Genomic DNA, 20763 nt, shown 5'->3' on the forward strand with positions numbered 1-20763 from the left:
TTTTACACAACTCTCTTAGTAAAAGAGGACAAGCAGAAAAAATATCTAAGAATATAGTATATGTGGACAATATGATTAACAAAATGACCTAATGGACATATTAGATAACAGTACAACCAACAATGACAGAAACCTTGATTCTTTTTAGGTGCACAGAGAACATTTTCCAAAACTGAGCATATGCAGGTTTGTATATTCAGCAAGCATATGCAGCAAGCCTCAACAAATTTCATCAGATTCAAATCATTTAGAGTAGGGCTGTGCAATAGAATTTTCTGTGTCCTATCTGCATTGTTCAATACAATAGACACCATAGTCAACACAGTATTCACTAGCCACACGGGGCTACTGAACACTTAAAATGTGTGACTGATGAACTACATTTTATTCATTCTAATTAATTTATATAGCCACATCTGGTTAGTGACTACATATTGGACAGCACAGACTTAGCATATGTTTTCACATAACAATGAAATTAGCTAGAAATCAATAACACACACATTTTTAAAAATTCCCAAATGTTTGGAAATTAAGAAAAACAATTTAAATTACCCATGGGTAAAGGAAGAAAGCACAATAGAAATTAGAATATATTTTTATCTGGATAATAGTGACATTATTAGGGGGAAAAAAGGCTAAAATTCAATGATTTGAGTATCCATCACAAGAAGTTAGAAAAAGAATAACAAGTAAATCTAAAGAAAGTAGGATGAGGTCCATAAGGGTTGTTCTGGTTTCTCATCATAACTTAAAGAGAAATATTCACAATGTCCAGAGCCCTTGATGTCCTGCAAATGAAGGAAGAGGAGGTCCTCAAATTCCTTACAGAAGGAACCCACTTAAGGTGACACCAGCCTTGACTTCCAAATGGAACAGTGCCTCTACAAAAGGAAAAGTGATGGCATCTACCTCGTAAATCTGAACAGAATCTGGGAGAAGTTTCTTCTGGCAGCTTGTGCTGTTGATGCCACTGAAAACTCAACTGATGTCAGTGTCGTAACCTCCAGAAGTACCGGCCAGCAAGCTGTGCTGAAGTTTGCTGCTGCCGCTGGAGCCACTCCTACTGCTGACTGTGTCACTCCTGGAAGCTTTACTCACCAGATCCAGGCAGCCTTCCAGGAGCAGAGACTTCTGGTGGTTACTGACCTCAGGGCTGCCCACCAGCCTCTCACACAGGTGTCTTATGTTAACCTGCCCACCATTGCTCTGTGTAACACAGACTCAACTCTGTGCTCTTTGGGCATTGCCATTCCCTACAGCAACAAGGGAACTCACTCAGGGGGTCCGAGGTGGTGGGTGCTGACCCTGGAAGTTCTGTGCATGCGTGGCACCATCGCCCGTGGACACCCACAGGAGATCATGCCTGATCTCTACTTCCACACACACCTGGAAGAGACTGAAAAGGAAGAGCAGGCCACTGCTGAAAAGGCTGTGACCAAGGAGGAATTTCGGTGCGAATGGACAGCTCTAGCTCCTGAGTTTACTGCTACTCAACCTGAGATCCCAGACTGGTCTGCAGGAGTGTAGGTGCCCTGTGTGCCTATTCAGCAGTTCCCTCCTGAAGACTGGTCTGCAGCTCCCACTGCTCAGGACACTGAATGGGGAGGGACGACCACCGATTGGCTTTAAGCTGTTCTCCCATAGACCTTAAAGAGAAAATGGAAATGAAGTTGATGAAAAATCAACAGTTTCTTTAAAAAAAGAAAATAGAAGGAAGGAAATAGTAGAGCATGAATTAATGAAATAGAAAGTACATTTTAAAAAAGAAAAGCCAAAAGCTCATTTTTGGGAAAGAATAAAATTGACAATCCCCCAGCAAAACTGATCAAGAAACAGAAGTCCCATTTGTCAGTGTAAGGAATGCAAAAGTGGCCATCAGCACAGATCTACAGCAACTACAGGTGTAATATAAAGGATATGATTCATAATTTTACCTAAAAAATTATAAGATTTACCCAAAATTAACACAATAAGAAATATAAAATCTGGAACTTCCCCAGTGGCACAGTGGTTAAGAATCCACCTGCCAATGCAGGGGACACGGGTTCGATCCCTGGTCAGGGAAGATCCCACATGCCACGGAGCAACTAAGCCCATGTGCCACAACTACTGAGCCTGCCCTCTAGAGCCCTCGAGTCACAACTACTGAGCACGAGAGCCACAACTACTGAAGCCCACGCTCCTACAGCCCGTGGTCCACAACAAGAGAAGCCACCTCAATGAGAAGCCCGCGCACCGCAACGAAGAGCAGCCCCCGCTCACCGCAACTAGAGAAAGCCAGTGCGCAGCAACAAAAACCCAACACAGCCAAAAACTTAATTAATTAATTAATTAAATTTAAATAAATAAATAAAATGTCCAGCTCAATGGCTTTAAAAAAAATGAAAGAAAAGAAAAGAAATATAAAATCTAAATAGCTTTGTGTCTATTAAGGAAATTATTGGGAATTCCCTGGTGGTCCAGTGGTTAGGATGCAGCACTTTCATTGCCAGGGTGGCCAAAAGGAAAAAAAAAAGGAAATTATCTGTAACTTAAATTTTTCCCATCAAGAATAGTCCAAGCCAGATATCTCAGCAGGGAATACTTCCAGACATTAAAGGAAGAAATAAAGCAATCTTACACAATCTCTTCAAGGTAAAAGAAAAAGACAATACACTACCCAACTAGTTTTATGCAAGCTGTGGATTATGTTCCTTACAGAAGAAGATTTCCTTCCTGGAACTAGACCAGGAGGCATGGCTTTCCCAAGGATTTTGGCACACGCATTTCTCCGCATCTCCCTAGGATGCCTTTCAGGCCTTTGATCACTCCAGCTGTCAGGGAGCTGCATCTGAGCCTCCAGGGCACATTAAAAGGAATCTCTTTCCAACAGTTGGGATCCAGTGGCAGGCAGACTGAACCTAACTATCTACAATATCATACAATGCATATTTATCACTTACACTACACTTCTCCAGACAAGGTGTTTGTTATTTGTTTATAAATGTGGTTCTGTTTAAATGCTTTCATTAAATTTTATTTAGTCTGCTTACTCAATGATATAGCTAATTACATGGGGCCAGTGGAATTCCCAGACTGTCAGTTGGTCAAGGGGGCCCTATAGAAAACTCCAGAAGAATGAGAATATTCCTTTCCTGTAAGCCATGCTTTAGGGAAAAAGTATTCTTCTAAATCGGGGGTCTACAAACTACTGCAGGAAGGCCAGCCAGCCACTGTTTTAATGGAACACAGCCTCACCCATTTGTTTGTGAGTTATCTAAGGCTGCTTTCTGCTATAAAGGCAGAGTTGCATAGTTGCAGCAGAAACTGTATGGCCCTCAAAGCTGAAAATATTTACTATCTGTCCCTTTACAGAAAATGTTTGCTGACCCCTGATCTAAATGAGAATTTTTTTTAACTTTTATTGATTTTTTTTCTTTTTGCTGATTATAAATGTGCTGCTAGCTTGCTGTTAAAAAAAAGAAAGATACTATGTAAAAGAATAAAGATAAAAGTCATTTATCTCCAGAAGCCTACTTAGCAAACTTAGTATTTTGATGAGTGCCATTCTACATATGTATTTGTGTACTTTTTTCCAAAAAATGATATTGATAATGGCAAATGAAAATTTTCCCATTGTTGTATCATGAACATTTTTTAAAATAAATTTATTTATTTATTTGTTTTATTTTTGGCCGTGTTGGGTCTTTGTTGCTGTGTGTGGGCTTTCTCTAGTTGCGGTGAGTGGGGGCTACTCTTTGTTGCGGTGTGCGGGCATCTCATTGCGGTGGCTTCTCTCGTTGCACAGCATGGGTTCTAGGCACGTGGGCTTCAGTAGCTGTGGCGCACAGGCTTAGTTGCTCCATGGCATGTGGGATCTTCCCGGGCCAGGGCTCGAACCCGTGTCCCCTGCATTGGCAGGCAGATTCTTAACCATGCGCCACCAGGGAAGCCCTATCGTTTTACACATCCATAAACATAGCTCTTCATCATCATTTTAAATATGGCTGTAGGGGATATTTATAATTGCTTTCTCAATATTCCCTTCTCCCTCTCCCTGCCCCAAGCTTTCTCAATAACAGCACCTTACCTGATTTTCCTTTAGTAATTCACTCTCTCCCTTTCGGGGCCATTAAGTTTTCTTTAACTTTGAATTTTGAGATAATTTCAAACTTATAGAAAAATTGCAAGAATAGAACAAAGAATTCCTATATATGCTTCACCCAGATTCCCCAAGTATTATTTTATCACATTTGCTTTATAATTCTCTATCTACTTATGCTATATACCCAGATATATCTATATCTATATATATAGATATGTTAATTTTTCCCTGAATTGTTTAAGAGTAAGTTGCAGACACAGTGCCCCTTTGACATTCAAACAGAGCGAGAAGGAAGAGGATTTTGAGCAGAGAAGTGACACAGTCTGACTTACATGATCTGGATGCCATGGGGAGAACTGAGTGAAGCAGAGCAAGCAGGAAATCAGGGAGGCTATGTCCTGACCAACTGGGAGGACAAAATTGCCACTTTCTAAGATGAAGAAGACTACAAGAAGAACACGTGTGAGGAGAAATTAAAAATTTGGTTGGGGCATGTTGGGTTTAAGATGCCTAATTAGTCACTGTACGAAGCCCAGTTTATAAGCCTCCTCCTATTTGCAGGGCCAGACTTTCTGCTCTGTGATACTGATGACCCTCTAAGAAGACTGCCTGCACCAACCTTTGAGGTTGCAGGCCCACCAGGCTGCAGGTAGAGGGAGCAACTCACTCCCCCTGGATCTCTGGCCTGCCACTCCTCCTGTGCTATTGCGTTGTCTTGGAACCTGACTGCTGGAGAGGCTGAATGGTGCACCTGGAAGTGTGGAATTGATGTTCTGTGGTGAAAACTGACCAGAGGGCGAGCGAGGGGAGCCTGCAGAAAATTCTTCTCCCTCCTCCTACCCCATGGTGAGGTGAGATGACATAGTTCATGCCATTTGTCCTCTGAAGATAGTGAGACTAAGCAAACAGCTGTGCCTACGCTGTAGACACTCAGTAACACCCACCTGTATTTGTTCTCTCTTTTTCCCTGCTTCACCGCCCATTTACCTTCAGTCATCCTGTTCCGGGATTGCATCACCCCAATAAAGTATTAACAATAAGGTTTAATTTTATGCTGTTTTCTTAGGAACCCAGAATAAAGCAGGTATCAAAGTGGAGATGTCTGGTAGGCAAAGGGATATATGATCCTGTAGTTCAGAGAAGAGATCTAGGCTGAAATATAGATTTTGGAGTCCTAGGTAATTAAGATCTAAGACCAGATGAGATTACCTAGGAAGTGAACATAGGTAGAAAAAAGAAGAGATTTGAACACTGAGCCCTCAGGCACGCCAACATACTGAAGTCCAGAGAGGTGAGGAAATACCAGCATCGAGACTGAAAAGAAATGTCCCACGAGGTAGAGAAAAACCAAGCATGTTGTTTCTTGAAGCCAAATGAAAATACATCAATTATGCAAAATACTGCTGACGGCTCAAGCAATAAATGAATATTGAAATCAGCAATATGGGGGTTAGCAAACTTGATTAGCACTCTTGTTTTGTTTTGTTTTGTTTGGCCACACCATGCAGCTTGTGTGCGAGATCTCAGTTCCCTAACCAGGGACTGAACCTGGGCCACGGCAGTGAAAGCGCCGAGTCCTAACCACTGGACCGCCAGGGAATTCCCATTGATTAGCACTCTTTATGTGGAGAAGAATTTGTGTAATATACAGTAATGTCACACCTCTCATTCCTGTTATAATTTGTATTTTCAACTTTTTTTTTTTTTTCCTGATCAGTCTGGCTAGAAGTTTATCAATTTTATTAATCTTTTTTAAAAGTTAGCTTTTGGTTTAAATAGAGTATAGAAATTGATTTTTCTCTCTTTTTTCTGTTTTCTATTTTGATTTCCAATCTAATCTTTATTTCTTTTCTTCTCTTTACTTTGGGTTTAATTTATTCTTTTTCTGGTTTCTTAAGGTGGAAGCTGAAGTAATTGAGACTTTTTTTTTCTAATATAAGTATTTCATTACTAAAAATTTACCAGTAAGAGCTGCGTCCCAGAGATTATTTTTTTCAAATATTTCTCTATTCCTCCTCCCTCCCCTCACCTTCAGGAACTCTGATTACTCTTACACATATTAGGCTGCTTGAAGTTGTACTACAGCTCTGTTCAATTTTTCTTAGTGTTTTATTTGCCCGTTTTTCATTTTGGATGGTTTCTTTTGTTATGTCTTATCTACCATGATTTTTTTATTCTTTTCTTCTATTATGTTTAATCCACAGTTAATCCCATCTGTGCGTTTTTTAAAAATCTCAGACATTGTAGTTTTTATCTCTAAAAGCTTAATTTGGTTGCTTTTTTATAGCTTTCATGTTGCTACTGAGCATGTTCAATACTTCCACTAGCTTCTTGATCATATGGAATAGTTTAACAATTGTTTTAATAAGCTTGTCTAATTCTTTGTCATTTCTGGGTCAATTTGATTGAGTGGTTTTTCTTATTATGGGTTGTATTTTCCTGCTTCTTTGCATGACTTATGAGTTATCCAATTTTTGATTGGATGCCAGTCATTTTGTATTGTATGTTGTTGGGTACTGAATATTTTTAATATATATATTCTTGAGCTTTGTTCTGGGATGTGTTTAAATTACTTGGGCAGTTTTATCCTCTTAGGTCTTGTTATTAAGTATCTTTCAGGCAGTGTTTAGTCTAGGGTTCATTTTTTTCTCCTATGCAGGCAAGACTCTACTATTCGAACCCAGAGTTTCTCAACCTCCACACTATTGATATTTAAGGCTGGATAATTCATTGTAGGATGTTTAGCAGCATCTCTGGCCTCTACCCGGTAGATGCCAGTAGAGCCCATCTCCTCTGGTTATGAAAACCAAAAATGTCTCCAGATACTACCAATTGTCTCCTGGTGGGGGTGGGGCAGGGCATAAAACTGCCATCGTTTGAGAGCCATTGCTCTGACGTCCTGTGACTTAGGAGGTTTTCTGCCCTCGCCGATGGTACTACTACTGGCACTTTGTGAGTTCCAGTGATTTTTTTCCCCTAATCCTTCTGGATGATTCTTTCCCCCACCTCAGGTAGTTTCTTTACACAGATGTTCATCAGCACTCAACTGAATACTTGTGAGGGACCCTCTGCAGATCTCCAGCATTTAGGTCTCTCCTCTTTGGTACTCTGCCCTGCCAATCTAGTCACTCGGCCTCTCAGGGCCCCTTGCTCCATCATCTCAACTTAGGGAGACGGTCAAGCTCTGCTTGAGTTCTCCCTCCTTGTGCTGTAGCCTAGAAACCCTCTCCAGGCAGTATACTGAGGGAACCCAAGTTTGCTTCATGTTTCCCATTTCAGGGATCACGTCTCTCCCATCCTTTGCTTCTGTTTGATATATTTTGTCTGGTATTGTACTTGTTCAGGCAGGTTAGTCATCTTGGTCTGAAGGCTATGTGAGTGACTTTTAAAAAGTATATTTGCATGCTAATTAAAAAATTCAGGAGAGAAAAATTTGATAATGCAAGAGGTGAGGATTATTGGGGTATGCCTTTGAGTAGGTGTGAGAGGGTGGCTTAGATCCAATGAAGATGCTAGCCTCAGGCAGAAGCACAGTTGATCCAAAGTTAAGAGGAAAGAGGTATTAAGATTAACAAACCAAGATATGGACATTTTGTTTACTGTTTTCTAGATTTTTCTTTCTGTTTTAAACATGGTATAATAGGTATAGATGGGGATAGGTATATAGAGAATAATATAGGCATAGAGAGAACATAAAAATGTTAATGGGCTGTTACTATGTGGACTCATGGGTGACTTTTGGGGTGATTTCTATTTCTAAACTTTTCCTGTATTAGTTTATATATTAATAGTATATTATAGAATTATATATATTTTTAAAGAATTTAAAGAAATGAGATAGCTGGACACTGCTTTGTTCTATTCTCAGCACCTACTCATTACACTCCTTTGCCCAAAACCTCTAATAGTTTCCCATCTCATTCAAAGTAAAAGTCATAGTCCTCACCAATGGCTAACCAGGTCTTCCATGATCTGGCCCTACCCTCCACCCTTAACTCATTTCTCTGGCTTCATCCACTACTTTCCCCCTTTTCATTCTGCTCCAGCCACACCGGCCTCCTTGCTGTCTCTTGAACAAATCAGGCATTGCTCCTACATCAAGTTCTTCGCACTTGCTGTTCCCATGCCTAGAACATCTTTCCTCCAGAGTCTCGTGGACTTCCTTATACGCATTCATATCTTTTCTCAAATTTCACTATCAGTGAAATCTTCCCTGGACAACCTATCTAAATTGCAATACTTTTCCTCCTTGATGTTTTGTGATCCTTTCTTTCCCAATATATTTTCTCCTTACCATTCATCACACTGAACAATACGCTTTCCTTTTTTTCCACTGCCGTAGTAGTTTCCAAAATCAATAGATGTAAACCCCCAAACACTCTTGGACCTGAGCAACTTCAAATCCACAGGTCTGAAAATTTTAAGAGGACTCCAGAGAACCTTGTTGGGGGGAGGCAGGGGAGTGGAGGCCATGGGGAGGAAGTCCAAGGGTCACATACAGGGGATGCTTCAGGGAAACACCCCAAGAGCAATGGTTGGAGGCGGGTACAGCATAGACTCAGCAGTGTAATCCCGTCTGAGTCCCAAGTTAATGAATCTGTAGGAAGGACGGAAGAGAAATGCCAAAGACCTGATTGTGTGAAGTTTTTCATCTATAGACACTGCCAACACCAATGTTCAGTTATTGTTGGAATTTAAAGTATATGTGTGTGGTGTAGAGAGTAGAGTAACAAATGGCAGAGGTTGACAGAGGCCAAATCATGGAACGCCATGCTAATTTTATTAACCTATGTAGTGCATTAAGTCTAGAATTTAAAATTACAAAGGTTTTCTAAAAATTGATAAGAAAATACAAATAACCTATATTAATCAGGACAGAAATCCAATTTAATTATCTTAAACAAGAAAGGGACTTTATTGGCTCACAAAACGTTAAAGTCCAGAGGTAGGGCAGGCTTTAGGCACAGCTGGATCTAGGGCCTCCAGAAAATTGACATCAGAACTTAGTTCTCATTCCTTTCTGCTAGCCTCTGAGTTTCCCCTCAGACTCTTTCCACATGGTACAAATTTTCAGGCTTACACAGTCCTTAGTTCGTGAGATCTCTGTCGAGCGTTCTTTCCAAGAGTTCCAGCAGAAGTTCTGTTGAGGGCTTTCTTTAGCCTGGCTTGAGTTACATGCCCATTCTTTAATCACTGTGGCTAAGGAGCTGTGGGACTCAGGAGGGCCAGGCCTGGTTATGTACTCACCTAAGCCACAGGGAATGGGTTCCCCACAATAAATAAGGATTCTGTTATCACAAGATGGGGAAAGAGATGCTGAACAAAAACAACATATATCCACACATAACCCAACAGAAAAGCAGGTAAAGGATACAAACAATCCATGATAAAACTATAAATGGCCAATAAATATATGTAAATAACCTCAACCTCACCATTAACCAGGGAAATGCAAAATGATCCTTTTTTTTTTGCCCATCAGATAAAAATTATCAAGTGTAGGTAAGGCTATATGGGGAAATGAGCACTTTCTATACAGTTGGTGAAAATAGAAAGTTATGAGGGCCTTTGGGAAGGCTAAGGTGGGTCTACCAGAGAACACCCTTGGTCCCAACAATCTACCTTATACTCCATTCTAAAGACATATTCACACACATGCACAAAGAGATATGAAAGAGATCTTTACTTCAGCAATGTAATAGCAAAAGAAAAAAATAAGGGAATAGTTAAATAATGTATTTTCATAGTATTGAATACTATTCAACCATTAAAGAAATTTAAAGACCTCAGGATCTGTTTGAGACAAAAAAAAAAAAAAAAAAGCAAGCTGCAGAATACATATATATGATCCTATTTATGTAAAAACAGCATTTATATGTGTATGTATATTCACATGAAAATTACGGAAAGGAGACCAGAAGAATGTATACTAAACTGTGGGCAGTGGAATGTGATAGGAAACGCTGCAGAAAAGCATCTCTCTTCAGTCTTGTGTAAAAGTTAAGTACACTGAGATGGTAGTCATTTATACTTCCATAATTTTAAAAAAATGGGGAAACGCAATTCACAATAGGAAATGAAAATGGCCAATAAACATATGAAAAGATGTTCCTTCTTATTAACAAAGAAAAGAAAGATAAATTTTTGCCTATCAGAGTGGCAAAAATATTGAAGGATTCAGGGTTGGTGGGAGTGTAGGCAAACAGGCACTCTGACTACTGATGAAGTTGTAAAGTGGTACAATCTTTTTGATGGTATTTCTCAAAATGTTAAATGTGCATGTTTTCTGACGCAATAATTCCACTTCTAGCTATTTATCCCACAGAAATACCCACACAGGCAGCAAAATATATACGGATGTTAACTCTACCCTTACCTATAATAAAGAATCAGAAATAACCAAATTACCTACCAATAGGGGTTGGCTAAATAAGTTACAGTGTATTGATGCAATGGATTAGTATGTAGCCATAAAAAAACAATGTCTACATCAAAGTGGGAGGGAGAGGAGGCAAGTTTCAGTGCAGTTCATGTAAAAGGGATATGTACCTACCACACTCATATGATCGCTGTGAGGATTAAGAGTTAATCCATGGTAAAGCACTTCCAACAGTGCCTGTATACAGTGACGTGTCAGCTATTAACACGTTTTTGCTTAATTATGTATATGTCTAAGCCTGGAAGAACAGCAAACCAAATAATTATTACTTCTGTGTTAAGACCATGAAAAGGAATGTCCTTTTTCATTTTACATTTCTGTACTGTAGAAAACTCAAACGAGCATGTTTTAATAGCTTTTACATTTGTTAACCATAAGATAAAAGCATAAAGTTTATCAATCAAGGTTTAATAGCCATCATTCATTGCACTGTGAAAAAATATACATCCCTGGAATTCACAGAACTAGATTTGAGTTTTAGCTCTAATTGCCCACATGCAAGTCTCACAATCTCTAAATCTTGCTTTCCTAGTCTACAAATCTAAGTGAGATAGGTAAAGTGTCTAATCCAATGTCTGGCATGCAGATTACTTCAGTACACAGAACTCTCCCTTGAACTTACACAAATGTATTAGACATATTGCTAAATGATCAAGTGCCAACTGGGTGTGAATGTGGGGAGTTCAACCTCCAAGAAAACCAAAAGATAATTTAGCAGTAATGAGCAAATAAACGCTCAGTGGCTACTGGACAGGCATCAGCAGTCTGCATGCCGTTAACAATGACTGCTCATTTAATAACCCAACAGATGCCACTGCTTGGCAACTGCCAGATCACCACTTCATCAGAGGCTGGGCACCCCCCTAGAATCACCAATATGATTATCTGTGTTAACATAAATGAATGTCTGGATGAAATCATAAATCACCAAATAGTTATTTAAAATCAATTTGTCTAGCGGTAACTTAGACTAACCAGAGATGGCGAGTACACAGGCCATCACTTCCTTTTCATGTGTATTGTCACACAGTTTTTTTGGGTCCAACCCATTTTCCCCCCAGAGCCTTGCCTTAGTTTCAGAATCCTTTCTAAACAACGTACAGGTATCGGAGATGGCAAGACAACCTCATATTTGCAAACTCAAATACTTTCTCTAAGCTCTCACATTATACCAAACATCTTTGGCATTTATGAAAAATGTACCACAGGGAAGCTTCTTTGTATATAGGAAAAATAAGATCTAAAAAAAACATGAAATTCTAGCCACCAAGAGGTTATTCCCTTCTTACCTACTCTGATAAAAGAATTCTGTCATCCCAGCAGTATTCCAAATATGCCACCTCAAAACCTACTTGGAAAGAAGCCAGTTATAAATAAATAAATCAATCAACCCAAGACCGTTTTATCTTAGAGTGGAGGAATTTATAGCTTTATTGGACATTGACTTGTTTCCTCTCAGCCACAAAGAGAAGACCCAAACAAAAGTCCCTACATATTCTTGTATAACTTAAAATACATTATATCATTACTACATATTTATACTTCAATAAATCTTAATCTATAAAGCACATTTCTTATAATTGTTATCAGAAAATCTATAAACAAGCTCCATTCTGCCGCACTTCTCCACCAGCTGGCCTCGCATTAGTATGCTTTTTAACAGGCTCATGCAAATCTCACCTTCCATTTTTTAATTTGATCCAAGTACCAGATGTAACCAAAACCTCTGGAACTATGAAATATTTTTATTCACATGGGTCATTTTCCACACAATTATGCCCACTATAAAAAAGCCTTTTCTCATATCTATATTTTAACTTTCAGAGTTTTCCACTAAACAGAACCACAGTACTTGGGATTCTCAGACAAGGAGTATATGATCCTACTACTACAATGTGTATTATTTTTATACATTAAAAAAATGTGTTAAGACTTAAAATGAAAAAAAAAAAATAGTTCCACCAACTCTGACAGTTAATAAACTAGTTGTTATAACCTAGTTCTTTTTTTTTTTAAATAGAACCCATTCAACTTAACATGTAAGTATAACCTCAATGCTATTAGAGATTGATTAGCTTTTTTTTTTTTTTATAAAAGACCCACAAACCTCCAAACTGTGATAGTTATCTCAGACTCACCTCTGAAGACTGCTGAAGAGCTGGCTAGCTCTTTGAGCTGAGTCTTCCTTTACCCAAATACAACACCCTGGTAAGACAACTATGGCTCTAGGAATCTCAGAGGTGGGGGAAGAGGCTAACTCACATGCAACAGCTTTGTACCAACCCCCAATGATTTACAGTGGAAGAAATACCTACCTAATTATGGCAGGGTTACAGTACCTAGCACAGTGCCTTGTCGGTAGAAAATTTAATAAATGCGTGGCTGCTTTGTTAGCCTGGTGTTCAATTCTTTTGTATCAAAAGAATAAAATCGCAAACCTGATACTTGTTGCCCACCTGTCAGGGATTTTTCTGTCCTTAACAAAAATGAAGGAAAAATAATAACGACTTAGATCTTCAAGTCTTTTGTTTTCTAAAAGCCAAGACAGACCATCACTCGTGTTTACATTTGCCCTTCAACACTGCCATTCACTACAAATCTTTCCCTAGTGTTATAATTTCTACCTTCATAGTTTTACAACTGTTTATTGTTTAGACTGTCCACTTTCTAATGATACATGAGAGGACATTATTTTCATTAGTGGGATGCTTCCCAATTACAGGTAAGATGAGCTATTTTTGAGTTTTCCTGCAGGCAGGAAACTAACTACACCTAGATAAAATCTTGATATACTTCAATTCTTGGATCAAAGTATTTGTCAATCTTCCCCAATCTAGGTGTCCCATTCACTTTTTGATGTTTCATCACCATCACTTCTTATCTGAGTTTTAAGGCTCATTTCACTTTGAGGTTTTTGGTCATCCTTTATCTTCTATTTTCTGAATGCATATTCAAATTAGGTAAAAGAAAACTGGTAAATTTTGAAAAATGGTTTCAGTTTTCAGATTTTACAATTCCTACATTGCTTTTCAATGTAGAAAGGAATGTATCCTTGTAAAGAACATTTCAATGATCAACACAAATAACTTATCTGTCTAAGAAGGAAAGTTTTAACAGAGGGACAAAGAATCAGGTAGTTCATCATTTGGAAAAATAATAAGAATATAAACATCACATGGAAGATTTAGGCATTAACACCTGAATTAAGTTTAAAATTTCAGTTTCTAGGCAGGTATGACACCATTTCTTTCAAGATAAGATAATAATAGTGGGTGAAGATTTTCTACATTTCCCAGTGGATTTTCTAAGTCTATAGGAAAACTATTATGTATCATTTCATGTTTTTAATTTTGTCTTCATTTCAGAAGAAAAAGACCTGAGTGCTGATTTTTTTTTTTTCATTTCTTAAACTTTCACAACATTGAGAAGTTTCTCTGCATTGTGTCTTCGCTGATGTCTAAAAAGATTTGAGCTTTGACTATAGGATTTCCCACACTGAACGCATTCATAAGGTTTCTCCCCAGTATGGATTCTCTGATGATTAATAAGCCCAGAATTCTGGCTAAAGGCTTTTCCACATTCGAGACATTTGTAAGGTTTTTCTCCAGTATGGACTCTCTGGTGTTGCACAAGGATGGAACTCCTGCTGAATGCTTTCCCACACTCAACACATCCATAGGGTTTCTCCCCACTGTGGATTCTTTGATGAAGAATAAGGGCTGAGCCCTGACTGAAGTGTTTTCCACATTCATCGCATATATGTTGTTTCTTTCGGGAGGGATTTCTCTTTCTTTCAAACCTGCCCTTGGGGAAACAGGTTTCTCCATATTTAAAAATTTGAGGAACACCTATATTGAGAGTGCCAGGAACTTCATGAGATTCTACTGCTGAAGGAATCTCCTGCTTTGGAGCTAGCGCTCCATTTTCAGTCCTAGCATCATCATCTGAAATAAACAGAAAATGTAAATATCACTCATTTCCTATTCTGAGAGGAAAGAAACATGAAGAAAAATTTTTTTAAAAAATGAACTAAAAGTAAATAGCTTGCATACGTCTATAAACAGCACTATGAAAACTGGTGATAAGGTTGCCTACTCTCAAAAAAGAAAAAAAATGAAACGACTGATTATGAGGTTAATGAAGTGAGAGCATGGGAACATGAGAAATTAAAAGGTTGTATCCTAATAAAAGTGGTAACATAAGGGAGTGGGTTATACAATAGTAGTCAAAAACCAAAGGGCAGAAAAATGGCAGATTTTTTTAGAGAGTCTAAGTTTGTTAGAGACAGTCAAAGTGATACAGCTAGGTCTGGAGAAAAATAAAATAAAATTGGCCATTAGAAATCATTTTAATATTCTTTTGCTTTGAAAAAGGGAGAAATTATATCAAAATACAATGTGTAAATAACCACCAATCTGTCAGAAAGTGACTATTTCTAAAATGAGCAGGACAAGGCAGGTCACAACCAAGATCAGACTAAAAGGAGAATATAGGAGTCCTGACAAGAAGCTGAAGGTAAGCTGAGAGTATCCTGTGTTAACTTGGGACATGACACTTACAAATTCAATGCACCTTTAATAACTGAAAGTTTTCCTTTAAAAGCAGCCTCATGTATTTGGTATTTGTCATGGTATTTAGATGAGTTGTTACTTCCAGGCCTCAGTTAGATGTGTTCAGTGAAAGAACGGCCCAAATTACCAACATGAGGTACCATCACCCACCTGTAGGCAGGCAGTGATTATGAGCGAGTCTCCTTTAAGACCTTCCTGAAACTTCAAGCCTTAAAGAATAAACACAGTTACTAAAGGGTGAACAGCACTGCTCAAAAAAGTTGTAAACAGTGAGCAAGTCTGTATCAAATGATTAAGAAAGGGACAGTCAGAAAAGAAGGCTGACAAAGAGACGCTGAAGAGTTAGAGGGGATCAGTGAGGTCTGGAGACTTGAAGAACAGAGAAGTGAGTGTGAAGGTGACAAATGGCACACAAAGAATTGAGCTCCCAAGTGTGGTAGAGACCGGACTGCTAAAATGAGGCTACTTAAAAAGAGGCGAGAATTATCCTAAAGTTCAGGCAGGGGAGAAGTTCCCAGGAAGATGCCACCTCCAACAACCAAAGACAGTGATTCTCAAACTTTAAAAGAATGCCCCATAATTCAGAGGGGAAGCCTGCTCAGAGCTCATTACACTAGCATTACCTCTAACTACCTCAAGGAACGATTCCCAAAGCAGTCTCGAACAAAATTTCATTTTAATTCATATAAATATGAAAAAGAAAGGTAGCGGTTTTAGGAATATACGGGGTTGTATCAAAATAAGTAAGTATGTGGCTTTAACTGCCAAGATACTGGGAAAGAATAGCCTTAGTGAATTATGAGCTTTCTACTTAATTTTTCTGTACTTATATTTATCATAGCTAGTGGCCATATTTTTGCATAAATACTTAGAAAAGGTGAAAAAAAGAATTTTCTCTAAATACCATTTCTACAAAAGAAGCTTCTTAGGAAACAAAAATGACTTTAGGTAGGATGTTTGAAGAAAAAAAACACACAAAAAATGCTAAAAATTCAGAAAACGCTTCAGTAATAAACTATAAACAAAAAAACTAGATTTGAAGAGGTATCAGGTAAGCTTATTGTACCAGGAAGAGTAGGCAGGAGACTAAAAGGATGTGAAACAGATGGCAAATAAGCAATACTGCATGCGAAACAGAGGGACCTGGTCTACAGGTGGGTGCTGGCTCAGAGTAAGGCAAATGCCAGCCTGAAATGGATAGGCCTTCAAAGAAAGAAGTAAAAGAGAAGAAAATGCTGATGATGTTAATGTCGAGGAATAAAAGACCTGAGGTTAGCAAACCAACTGTTATTAGAAAAGAATCGAAATCCTACAGTGTGTCTATGTCTAAGCAATCAAGTTAAGGTGATTACCACCCCCTCCCTCAGAGTAAAAACAAGCAAAGAGTTCCAGACAAAAGGCCCACACCCTCTTTCACCCTCCTGCCCACATGGGGTCCTCACCACAGTGCCTTAGGGAATGGAGCTCCCAGGATGCCCACTTGAGCTGGTTTTCCACGGCATCGAGCTCAGAACTTGGTAATCCCTGAGCTTCTTCTTGAGATACCATCTCCTCTACTAACACTTCCCGTTTTCGTCGTCGAAGAGAAACCTGGAAATGATAGGGTTTGGTTCAGTTGAGAACGAACGTGATGAGAATCAAAACTAAACGCACACAAAAGAAACCATACAGAACATATGCTGCAGAGGCCTAGATGGCAAAGAAGCATAGATAATGGCCGGGGGGGGGGGGGCGGGGGAGCGACACAGAAACATAATTTTAACTTAGTTGAGTGGAATTAATTCAGCAGCTGCGCCTACTGCCATGCCAATGCTCCTGACCCAGGAACGTGACACATCAGGCTTACCGGCTGTCCAGGGTCATCCAGTTCACTCTCTAAATCCTCCAGCACCGTCACTGCCTCCTCTCCATTCTCTGGATGATGCTCTCGAACCCAAGTCTGTAGCTCCTTGGGTAGGATGGCAACAAACTGCTCCAGTACTACCAGCTCCAAGATTTGTTCTTTTGTGTGTGTCTCTGGCCTAAGCCATAGACGGCAAAGTTCCCGAAGCTGGCTCACAGCTTCACGGGGCCCAGGTGAATCCTGGTATCCAAACTGCCTGAATCGCTGCCGGAAAACCTCCGGGTCAGGGAGATGGTTCCAGGGGATACTTGACCCCTCTTCACCATCAGGATCCTCCTCCAACTTCACTCTCAGAATTTTTTCCTCTTCATCTGGAGTTGGGATGATAAGTATTGAATCCTCTTCCACTGACTGTGCAGACATCCTGATTTATAATACTTCAAGAAAAGACAATCAAGGTAGGATATAGGCCTCAGGGAAATACCCCGTTTTCTTCACAGGCACTCCTGAGGCACAAGAAATGAAAAATATATAAATGACCAAATATTCTAAGAATTTGGACACATACTGATTAAAGGAAATAAAAATGTATTCTTTTACTAGGTTAAAAATTCCAATCAATAACCTAAACCAGAAGTTGGCAAACTACAGCTCATGGCCAAATCTAGCCTGGTGCCCATTTTTGTACAATGCTTGTACTAAGAAGAGTTTTCACATTTTGACATGGTTGAAAGAAATCAAAAGAACACTCCATGACATGTGAAAATGATATGAAATTGTCTCCATAAATTTTATTTATTTGTTCACGCTACAATAGCAGAATTGAGTAGTTGCAATAGACACTATAGGGCATGAAAAACCTAGCATTTACTCTGGCCCTTTAGAGAAAAAGTTTGCCTATCTATGACCTACAAAACCTATTTCAACAATCAAAAGAATCCAAGTAAGCACCAGACCACTTCAGTGTTATTTAAATGCATCTGACCCTTGAACACATTATTTGCAATTCATAACTGGTGTTCCCTGACACACTTAGGTCACCTCAAAAGCAGGGACTGCTTTTTCATTATCTGCTTAAAAAATTTCTTTTGACAAATGTGTTTTAAGGGCTAAGAAATATTTTCAAAATGTTTAAGAACTCCCTGGAGTTATAATATACGTGACAAAAACATTCACTTGCTCAGTAACAGATACATAATGTCGATCAAAATTAACCACTATGTGTTATAAAACTTAAGTATTAATCAGTCACCCACCGCACCGTAAGTACCTTTACATTTGTAATGACAGGCATTAATCACAGTAAAATTCTTCGAAGAAAAGGCACTCTCATAACACCGTAACTTCGTGCAGTGGTGCAGACTCTTGTCCTTACACTGGGTGACTCACAGGCTCCCTGGCTTCTACCTTCAGGGAAACCTTGTGCTATTTCTGATCCTTTCCTTAGTATTTGCACAGTCATGCCCATGCCATTGTTTACAATACCCATTAGGAATGAGCCATGCAGCTACTATTGAGTACCTATTCAGGACCCGGAATGTGAAAGCCAGTAATTTCCAAAAAACTTCCCGTAACCCCATGAGACTAGGAATCGCAAAAGATCTTATTAGGTAATATACATACAGGTGTAATTAAATACTCTGGAGTGTGGCGGCCTTACAAACACGTAGGTTTGGCCTACAGATTCGTTTGTTCCTATTCCAAGACCCTACCTTATCGACGGCTCAAACAGTCTACAAAAAATAAATTTCTCTTCCTTTTACGTTCTCATACAGCACCCTGCCCGTGGGACGTGAGGAGGTGCAGGGAGAGCAGGCTCGCGGTCCCGACGGTGCGTGGGCGGGGAGCCCCGTTCCAAGTGACCTCCCCACTCACTCCTGCAGAGTGCCGCTGCGAACCCCGCCCCCACCCCAGCGATTCCAGCCCTTCTTCCCCGCACTCGCGGCGGCGGCTTTCGTTAGACCAACAGCCACCCTGCCACAGCAGCGTCGAAGCCACGGTACTTCCGCCCGCGGCCGGCTGAACTACAAGTCCCGGCAGGCCCCGCGCGAGGTCCGCCCACTCCCACCTCCGCCCGAAAAGAATCCCAGAACTCTCCGCGAGATGCCAGGGCCTCGAAATAGAACAAAACCGGCCGATGGGGGAGGGGAAGGCAAGGGTCGCGGAAGGCACAAGGGGTGGAGGAGTCTCCGAAGGTGCTGAAAGCCCAATCTGGCTTTCCGTCTACCCCTCGCCGTCCCCCAACTGCCGGGCACGGAGATCGCGGCCTGTCCCCCCGCGCCTCCCGGGAAGCCGAGAAAGGTCCCCGCCAGGCTTCTCCGCTGACTCTTGCCAAAGCCGTCCGCAGCCCGTAGCCCAGAGTCCCCCTCACGCCCTTCCCCCCACTCTCGCGCAAACCTCGGGCTCGGGAACCGCAGCCGCTTCGCTGTGCACGGCGGACGCACAAACGCCACTCACAAGCGGTTTCCCAGCAGCCCCCGGCGCGGACTGCTTCCGGTCTGCGGGCCCCAGGAGGCGGGGGGAGGCGAAGCACCGCGTTACCATGGAGATGCGCTCCGGGCGGGGGGAAGGGCTGTCCGACGACAATGACTGCTTTGAGGCTACGCTTGGCCTGGCGCCTCTTTCCTCCGGATAGCCCAGCCTTCTGTGTTCCGCTTAAAAGACAAGGAAAAGAAAGAATTCTGCCACTAAGATAGTCTTACGGTTTCATAAGCCTTTTCACATGCATTATCTCATGTGATCCTCACAGTAATCCTCTGACAGAAGTAACAAAAGCTAATGTTTATGAATGCTAACTAAATCGTACCAGGCACTGTCACCATGCTTTACATGTATTGTAATTTAATTTTCACAACAACTCTAAGATGGTAAGAACTTTTATTATCCCCATTTCACAGCTGAGATAATCGCGGCACAAGTAAATAGCTTGCCGAGAGCTCATAACTAGTAAGTGGGAAGCAAGATTTAAAACCAAGGCATGACTCTAACCTTTGCTTCCCACTTGCTATGCTACAGAGCTTTAGTATGACCAATTTATGTGTCAGGGAAACAAAATGAGACTCTTAACCAAGAGCTTTGGCAATGATAGCACATTGAATTTGCGGAATGCGTGGTCACCTTCTGACTTCAGGCTTGACATTTTATACTACAAAACAGCTGCCAAAGTGATCGTTTAAAAACATAAATCAGATCATTTCATCCCCTATTTAAAGGCCTTCAGTGGATCCCTACTGCCTTAATTATGACATAAAACCTCCTGACATTTGTCTGTAAGGCCCCCTGTAATCTGTTCCTTGCCCCCAATCCCATCTCCACCCCACCCCACTCCCCAGCTCTTAGGCTCATTGTGGCCCAGGATCCTCAGCCTCCCTGACCACCTTTCCTCCCAGAAGCCTCCCCACTCTCAAGTACCGGGTAGAAGTGAGCCCACTTATTCATTTCTCTGTTTTTTGTTTTGTTTTGTTTTTCTCCGTAAGTCCCCTAAGGGCAGGGACCTTGCCCGTCTTGTTGACCACAGTATCCCCACCTAGTAGTCCCAGGATGCTGACTGCCTGGTACATAGAGAACTCAATAAATATTTATTGAATAAATGAATGAAGCGTGGGCTGGTCAGATTGCTGCCTTTGCTAGGTCACATGTCAGGCCTCAGAAACCACACAAAAGAGCCCTGTTATTTAAGGTCTGTGTTAGAAGTGTAGGTCCAGCCTTCCAGAAGCATTCCAAGATCCTCAGGCTTCAGCTTTCTGCCTCTTTCAGGAAAGTGCCCTTTGCAAAGAGCCCTCAAGTCTCTGCTGGATTCGTGAATGAGAGAGCAAGTGAGTTA

The 20763-nt window shown here is 40.5% G+C and overlaps 2 protein-coding genes across 3 annotated transcripts; one reads left to right on the top strand and one right to left on the bottom strand.

Annotated features, from left to right (window-relative positions):
* Positions 1 to 770: 770 nt before the first annotated feature.
* LOC118906649 (40S ribosomal protein SA-like) lies at positions 771 to 1530 on the top strand. Its single transcript, XM_036874180.1, is given in 2 exon segments — positions 771 to 845; positions 847 to 1530. Coding segments are annotated over 2 exon segments (759 nt in total).
* Positions 1531 to 11926: 10396 nt separating this feature from the next.
* Positions 11927 to 19431, bottom strand: LOC118906647 (zinc finger protein 24). Of its 2 annotated transcripts, none has more exons than XM_036874176.1 (4): positions 19338 to 19431; positions 16944 to 17446; positions 16540 to 16687; positions 11927 to 14470 (listed from the first exon to the last, which is right to left on the bottom strand). In XM_036874176.1, exons 2-4 carry the CDS (start codon positions 17361 to 17363, stop codon positions 13932 to 13934), a joined length of 1107 nt encoding a protein of 368 aa, XP_036730071.1. In that variant the 5' UTR covers positions 17364 to 17446; positions 19338 to 19431; the 3' UTR covers positions 11927 to 13931. The 2 variants fall into 2 exon arrangements, with proteins under 2 accessions (XP_036730071.1, XP_036730072.1); XM_036874177.1 differs by lacking the exon at positions 19338 to 19431 and adding an exon at positions 18653 to 18904.
* Positions 19432 to 20763: the final 1332 nt, after the last annotated feature.

This window comes from Balaenoptera musculus, chromosome 14 (assembly GCF_009873245.2).
Source record: "Balaenoptera musculus isolate JJ_BM4_2016_0621 chromosome 14, mBalMus1.pri.v3, whole genome shotgun sequence".
NCBI lineage: Eukaryota > Metazoa > Chordata > Mammalia > Artiodactyla > Balaenopteridae > Balaenoptera > Balaenoptera musculus.